This window comes from Bidens hawaiensis, unplaced genomic scaffold (genome assembly GCF_021521415.1).
Source record: "Bidens hawaiensis isolate Kalapana, Puna unplaced genomic scaffold, B.hawaiensis_p1.1 tig00007372_1, whole genome shotgun sequence".
NCBI classification, from domain to species: Eukaryota; Viridiplantae; Streptophyta; class Magnoliopsida; order Asterales; family Asteraceae; genus Bidens; species Bidens hawaiensis.
Window position 1 is genome coordinate 739,394 of NW_027491509.1, and position 8,906 is coordinate 748,299.

Here is an 8,906-nt window from a genome sequence, read left to right on the forward strand (position 1 = left end):
TAGGAGTTTGGGATATTATATATGAGTTTGGAGATTGAAGTTGTGTTTTGATATGGTTGAAATGGGTGATTTTGGGGTATTATATAGGAGTTTTTAAAGGTTTTTTTAAAAAAAAACGGAACTCAACAGCTCTTTTTGGGCGGGCCCACCAGCTTTTCCTCTCTCTTCTCCCGCGACCACACTCACGCCTGCCTGGATTTCCGCGCTCGCGCCCCGCTCGCGCCCCGGTGGTGTGGGGTTAGCGCCCCGAGGCGCGAGCGGAGGCGCTCTCGCGCCCAGGATTGCGCCCCACACCCCTCAGCCTAAGAGATAGGCTCCCCGCGCCCGGGCCTAGTTAATGTCATATTCTGAACGAATGGGCCCACCTGGAGGATGGGAAATATATCGGTCATTATTCTGAATTTGAGCCCAAGCCAGGGCCCGAGCCACACCCTACAGAAGATATAGAGATAATATACATTAAATAATCCAGGATGAACTTAAAGTTTATAAGATGATTATTGCCTGAGCAGATGATTCGGGTTGAGTCCATTCAACAGTCTCCTAGTGGTCAGTGTTCCGGTGACCTTAATAGTTTGGGTTTTTACTAGAAAAGAGTTCCTAAATGTCAAATCTAAGATTTAAGATCTAAGGCTATAAAGAAATTTGGGACGAAAAGGTTGAGATTTTTGGCAAAAAAAGGAGTTTTTCGGCGATCAATGACTGACGACGTTAATATTTTGTTAATCACAGTCCGTTGATGGAAAATATCTAAAAATATATGGGCCTACCAGCAAAAATTTCGTTAGTTGGGATTGTTATTTACCAATAATTAATAGTTGGAATTAAATCCAATTTTCCTTAAGTATATTTTCTCTCTCCAATTAAATAATTAATCAAAGCATTATCAATAAAAAAAGATTTAATAAATACATTTATATTTATAATTTATTTCACATCTCTCTTGATTTCATTCTACATAACTATTCATACACTACACTTATGTTTTTTTCCACATAAAAAAACATATTTTCTACACATATACATATAATCTACATGAACACTTATACCATACACTTGTGTTTTTTAGCATTACATATATAGTGTACACAAAAACATATTACCTATATATGTATTTCAGCATCAATAAGTATATATGTAACCTTCATGAGAAAACATATAACTTAAACATGAGTATTTTAATATTAACAAAAACATATAACCTACACCAAAACTGCGATTGTTAAAAAAATGTCAAAACAGAATTCTTACACATAAATATCACGTGTATGTGACAACATGATTATCGACAAGTATATATATAACCTGCATGGGAAAACATATGACTTAAACATGAGTAATTTAATATCAACAAAAACATATAACCTATACAAAAACTGCAATTGTTAAAAAAAATGTTCAAATGGAATTCTTACACATAAATTTCACAACGTGTATGCGACAACATGTTTATCAACATCGGGGGCGGAACCACATTATGTGGTTTTCAAAATTTTGTAGAGACAATATGTTAAATTTTTAATGGACGCCAATAAATATGAAACACATTGTATCACTAATAAGCTCCAAATAGTGGTAAATTCCTTACTCTCCACCAAATAGGTCATGGGTTAAATTCTTATCATGCCCATATTTTGTGTTCTTTTTTTTAATTCCAAATATTAGGGTTTTAAACACGTGCCTTTAGAAATTTAGACTTATTCTTGTTTAAACTTAAATGTTAGGGGCTAATTATGAAAGTATCATTTAAACTAAATAGTTTGAGTCCTTTATTATGATTTTTTATTTAAGGGTGATGCTAAACGTACCCTCTGCTTATTCATTTTTACTAAACATACTCTCTCTTTCAAGTTTTACATTAATACAATTTAGACATTTTTGTTGTTTCTTTTGTCATTTTGTTATCTTTTATTATCTTTATTATTTTTATTTAACATTTTTTTTCTATTTACCCTTTTATGTATATTTAAAAGCCTTTAATAAAATCATATTTTTTCTTACTTAGAAAAATGTTTTTTTTCTTATATGAAAAACATTGTTTCTCTTGTTTTAAAAAATATGTTTTTTTTTCTATACCTGTTTTAATCTTTTCGGGGAGCGTTTTTTTTAATTAAGAGATAGTTTACATTTTTTATAAAAAATAATATTACTTTTTATAAATAAAAATTTTAAATAACATACAACTTGATAAAAAAATTGACTCTTTTCTCTGATAACATTAATACCATGTATCCAAACCTAACAAATAAAAGCAAATTGTTTTGAATACATTTTATAAAAAAAAAACTAGCTAGAGAAAACATACAGTACTTTTTAATACATGTAAAAAAAATAAACAAACTTTTGATAAGATCTTAAAGAAATAAAATTATAAAATCAATAACAAAAATATATAAAAACTATAAAACAAAAATAAAAATTTAATAGTTTTTTATTTGATATTTTGAGAGAATTATAAAATAAAATAAGATGGACTAACACGTCAATTACAAATGTTAAGGGGAAATGAAAGTTCAGGGGGGCGTATGGATAGCAAGGGAGGGGGTACGTTTAGCCTGACCCTTATTTAAAATGTTTTGTGCACCACGCCTACCCGTATGGTGACTGGCCCGAAAATACTAGCATTTGATTGTAAAAATTTTGAATTCCAAAAAAACGACCCCATTGAAGAAAAATGAGTCTTGCTAGTGAACAACATAATACATCATATAGGAAAAAAAGTTTATGCAACTCAATTCAAACACCTACATAATATACTATAAAATCAAAAACAAGAAAAACATAATAAACCGTAGGGAAAACGGTCATACCCAGCTAGTGGGCTAGTATGACCAATTGGTATCAAACATAAGCAGCCGAAAGTTAATAAACTTAAAGAAAATTCATAACATACTAGGAGTTTGGAATTCAAAGTTACAACTAAAGAAAATGGATCAACCGTGACCCTTAATAATTTTCTATGATGCATAGCACCATTATATTTTTTAGGATGTCATCTAACGAGATTACATCTTTATTTAATAGGTATTCCTCCAAGGCTACATCGTTTATTCTTTAACATCATGGCTTCTACAGTTTACTAAGGCGGCTAAGGCATGACCTGATTCCCTTCACCAATAGCTAAGTTACCTGAAAAGTACATAGTCAAAATTTGTCAATATAAAGTTGGTGAACTCGTGAGTTTAAGACACGTAATTATGAAATAATAGACATGGTATATCACTTGTCAAGCCCACAATCAAACCTGCAACAAGCATAAGTATCCCTGACTCAAACTAGAAGTTAAACCGCCCTAGACGATCGCGCTGGTAAAAGCAATAATTAAACAAAGTAGGTTATATGCCGCAACAATCCGCGGATCTTAGTGTGGTTTACCCAATATAGGGTCATATGCCGCACATACGTGTATCGCTTCTGTTGTTGACCGTCCTGGCATGAAACCAAATTGGTTAACCATTACCTGCGTTTCTCTCCTAATTCGTGTCTCGATTACTCTCTCCCATAGTTTCATAGTATGAGCTAACAACTTAATTCCTCTGTAATTTCCACAACACTGTGTTTCTCCCTTGTTCTTGTATAGGGGCACTACTACACTACTCCTCCACTGGTCTGGCATTTTTCCGTTCTTGAAAATAAAGTTGAATAGAGTAGTGGGCCATTGAACTCCTTCATCCCCTAAACACTTCCAAGCCTCAATCGGTATGTTGTCTAGACCAACCGCCTTAGCCCTTCCCATCTTCCTAAGTGCTATCCTCACCTCTCCCTGTGCGATACCTCTACAGTAGGAATTATTTCTTTGTTGTCTCTGTGTAACAGGGTTGTCTGTTTCTCGTTGGTAGGTATGTCTACCATTAAAAAGACTGTTAAAATAATTTTGACATCTCTGTTTAATGTCTTGTTCCTTGATTAAGACACGTCCATCCTCTCCCTTTATATATTTCACTACTCCTAGGTCATGTCTTCTACGCTCCCTGGCTTTAGCAATCTTGAACATATCATGCTCCCCCTCCTAGGTCATGTCTTCTACGCTCCCTATACGCTGTATTTTTTGCCTCTGTCACCGCCTTCTTCGCTTCTCTCCTAGCGTTTTTGTATTTCTCCCTCAACCTCCAACGCTCCCCCTCATTTGTGCACCTTAAAAGATCCCTAAGACTCTGTTGCTTATCCTTGATCTTGCTCTGCACATCCTCATTCCACCACCAAGATTCCTTGTCCCCAGTTGTCCTGCCTGTCGTGACCCCTAGCGTCTCCTTTGCCACTCGAGTGATAGAAGCTGCCATATCCTCCCACATCTGGTTTGCGTCCCCAACAAGATGAATTGTTGTCGTCGAGATGACATTGTCCTTGAACATCGTAATGTTGTTGCCCTTCAAATTTCCCCATCTTATCCTTTGTCGCCCTTTTCTCTCCATCATAGTCACTTTCTCTCTCAGTACTACATCTGCCACCAGTAATGGTGCTGAGCTGCTGCGGTCTCCCCCGATATCACCTTGCAGTCTCTCCACCGTCTTCGATCGTGTTGGCTCATTAAGAGATAGTCGATTTGTGTATTCCTTCCCCCACTAGTAAAAGTGATTAGGTTTGAGTCCCTTTTCCTAAAGAAAGAGTTCATGATACCTAGGTCATGGGCCACGGCAAAATCTAAAAGATCTCTACCAGGTTCGTTCCTATCCCCAAAACCAAAACCTCCATGAACTATCTGAAAGCCATCACTATCCTTGCCGATATGACCATTGAAATCACCTCCTACGAAAATGGTCTCCTCCGTAGATACAACCCTCACTAATCCATTTAGGCAATCCCAAAACTCCCTCTTTTCTTGGCCTCCTAGTCCCACGTGTGGTGCATAAGCGAAAACCACAACCACTACTTCGACTCCTAACACTAACCTTAATACCATCACCCTATCGTTATATCTTTTCACCTCAATCACATTCTTATGCAATTCTATAGCCACTAGAAATCCTACTCCATTTTAGCTCCATCCTCTCCCGAATGCAATAGCTTGTACCCATTTCTCTCTACGCCTCTCTGTCCCTTCCACCTAGTCTCTTGGAGGCACGCTATATGAACCTTACATCTCTTAAGAGCATCTATCACCTCCAACAATTTACCACTTAGAGTCCCTACATTCCATGATGCCACTCTCAAACAATATCCCCTACCATTTCCCTTTCCCGCACCCCTCGTCCTTGGACACGATCTCAGCGGACTGACATGACTAATGCCGTCTATGGTTACAATTAACTGTAACTTTTTAAAGCAAAAGAAAACACCAAGAACCAACGCAAACACACCACGAACAGACGTTGATGAAAAGGTGTTATAAAAATTTGCCTAATGTACACTTAACAAATAGGTGATAATTGCACACAGAGAATAATAATAATAATAATAACAATAATAATAATAATAATAATAATAATAATAACAACAACAATAATAATACCAACAACAATAACAATAATAATAATAATAGGAAAAAAACAGAAATTGCTTATCTAGGTCGCGGTCGTATCTAGGTCGCCGGAAATGTGTGCCGGAATGGTGTTCGCCGGAAAAAAGAATCCAGCAACACGAGACTGCTGAAACACGAGGGTGAGACTGACGGCGTTAAGTAGATGGCAACTCAACCCCGGTTCGTTATTTGGGTTAGTTTTTGGCTTAATCACTTTTTCCGGCGGCCAAAACTGACGTTGGTGATGATAGATCTGACGAAACCCTGCTTGCTGACCGACGGAGAAACGGAAATGGTGGTGGTTCCGAAAACGGAAACGAAAATGGTCACGGAGAAACGGAAACGGAAATGGTGGTTATTTAACAAAACCGAATCAAGCAATTGCCCACGAAGCGTGATAACTTACAACACACTTATAGACGGGTTTTGTAAAAACAAGAAAGTCGAAGAAGTGGGACAAATCTTTGACAGGATGGAGCTTCACTGTTAAGAACTAATAAATAATTAAATAAAAGAAGAACTACTCATAAACATACATCCATATATTAAAATCAATACTGCATTCATATATTTGCCAAACAATTGCAGAACAAGTTGCACATATGACCATAAAGAACGACAATCGATGGAGCTCTAATGAAGAACACAAGGATTGTAAAAATGCTTGTTCAATTTATGTCAGTTCAATCATAAGTTGCGTTTACTCATACTTACTGTTAAAAATCTGAATTTATTAACTCATACTTACTATTTTAGTTAACACTAAAATAGTTAACCCATACTAAATTGGAAAATTAGTTAACACTAAAAATATGAATTTATTAACTCATACTTACTGTTAAAAATCATAATGATCATAATGTTCCAAAATGCTTGTTCGGTTTATGTCAGTTCAATCATAAGTTGCGTTTACATGCCAAATCTTGACAAAAGAGATGTATCCATACAAAATGTTTTATACTATTAAAGTAATTTAAATATAAATTTATGGAAAACTATGCAGTTTACATTTTTGAAGCATTGTATTCTTAAAAGTCGGCCGTTCAATTTTTAACAAAAACAATACATTTAAACTTGTAAACGGGCCCATTTTGTAAATCCACTTTGCCTTTAAACATTTCATGGCTTATATTTGTCTATGTAAAATTATAAGCTTCAATTTTAAAAGCTCGGTTTTATGTTTTCAGAATTTACAGTTTTTACAAATCATTCTTTAGCTCCAAAAATACCTTTTTGTTATATTTCAACAATAACTTACTTTAGCTAATGATACCTATTATGATGCATCAAAATAAGTTATTTTAATCATTCCATAGGTTTAAAAACATATTATTGGTTGCATTTATGCTAACATGCCTGGTTTTGGCCCGTTTGGGTTGTAGTTCGGTTTTAAAAAATATGTCTCATGAAAACAGTTTTGGGACATAATAGAACTCTTCAAAATATTATATTTAGGTTGGAAGGCTCGAATCTTAGTTAAACATGTTATCAGAGTGCCGGTTTAAAAGATTTTTAAGTCCTTACACCTGACTTAAATAAACTGTTTTAACTTATCAAAATTTTGTTAAACATCCAGAATTCAATATGGTTGTAGGAGCATGAATGTCTATTGTTTAAACACCAATACCAAGAAATATCCAAGGGGGAGTCTGTTAGAGCATAATGTCTATCGCTTAGGTCTAGTAGGTTATGTATTATGATTGTAATGATTTGAATGTATTTTCATGTGTTAGAACGTATAAGACATATACGCAGCGGATATGTTCTTATACAGCGTATATGATATACGTCGGATAAGACATATACGTCGTATATGTTGGTTATCAAGTCTATAAATAGGACTTTAGGCTTATACGTTCAATAACATTTTGGTCCAGAAAGTACTTGTATTAATATTTGTCATATCTTGTTGTACTTCATTGCTATTGATTGAGATATGTGAGAAACAGAGAGAATATAATGAGAAATCTTGTTGTTTTCAATCAGGTTTAGGAATTCCGCGCCTTCACGTTGATTCTAGATATCGATCTACGTCTTGTTCACGAACACGTTTCTACAAGTGGTATCAGAGCTTCGGTGCTCAATATCTGAAGAAAAGACAACACACTCGTTTCACGTCAAGATTCAGTCGTTAATTATTCAAAAGACAAGACACACTGGTATCATAGCTTTGGTACTCGATTCCGCACCTTTGCTTGCTTAAACGTCAAAAATTGTAAAAACAGGAAAACTAAATATTCAGAATTCAAAACTAAAAATATGTGCTCCTTTGATAGGTCAAACATCGAAAAACGTTAATTAGTTTTTGACTGTTTGGACATATACTTCCGGATATGTACATAGACGCCCGGATAAGTACTTATACGCCCTGATAAGTACTTATACGCCTGGATAAGTACTTATACTCCTGGATATGTACATAAACTTCTGGATATGTGCAAAAACATTCAAATATTAAGGAGAATTCAAAAACATTCTGATATTTGAAAAAAGTCAAGATATTTCAAAATATCAAAAACATTAAAAAATTGCTTCTTAAAATGAGTTTTGGAACAAAAAGGGAAAATGACAGTACATTGATTATCTAGTTCCAAGTCCAGTAAGAAATAAGCTTAAAAGTCTGTGTGCTTAACTGTATTAGTGCATTGGTAAGCTTTAAAACAAACAAGTAAGGAAAACTATGTGATATAAACTTAACCAGCCAAGTTGAAAAGGGTGTTAGTTCTCTAACAAAAGTCTTGGTCACAAAGGCATAAATGTAATAGCCTGTCATACTCAAGCCTTATGTTTCAGTATGATCACTAAAATCTTGAAATGTTTTAAACTTCTAGTTAACGATTAACACATCAACGATGTATGGTCTTGTAGCCTTAAATCATGTATTGATGGGATGCTTCAAATTTTTGGACACCATTGGCTCTTTTTGCGGTTTATCATCTGGGTATTCACAAATGTGAATATTAAATTGCTTTATAAGCGAACCATTTATAAGTCATTAAACTTGATCGCAAGTAATTTAGTGTACAAATAAACTACTGACTTGATCAACCACGCTGTTAGACATGCATTGTTCCTCCCTTGCCCACATCTTAATAACAGTAAGAAACGGACCACGGGAGATATACAGATGAAATCGTGCATACTCATCCATGGGAAAGGAAATATGGGGTATTGCTTGATAACGAGGGTATATCTTGTTGTGATGGTTGTTACTAGTAAAAGCTATTAAATTTTAAATTGTTTTGATCTACTGGTTCTAAGGTTTAAGTGTAACATCCTACTTTCGGTTATAATAATAAAATAATTTTCGTCTATTTTATAGTGGGTCGTCATCGGTTTAGATAAATAGAATATGAGTTGGGCTAGTGTTGGGTAAATGGGTATGGGTTATGGAATTGGGTTATGAAAGAAAGAAGGAGAGTCCATGGGCTTGAGCCCATGATTCCAA

At 34.9% G+C, this 8,906-nt stretch overlaps 1 protein-coding gene across 1 annotated transcript; it reads right to left on the bottom strand.

Annotated features, from left to right (window-relative positions):
- Nucleotides 1–3,995: 3,995 nt before the first annotated feature.
- Nucleotides 3,996–4,412, bottom strand: LOC143634988 (uncharacterized). Its single transcript, XM_077102920.1, has one exon. It carries the CDS (start codon nucleotides 4,410–4,412, stop codon nucleotides 3,996–3,998), a length of 417 nt encoding a protein of 138 aa, XP_076959035.1.
- Between the last annotated feature and the right edge of the window lie 4,494 nt (nucleotides 4,413–8,906).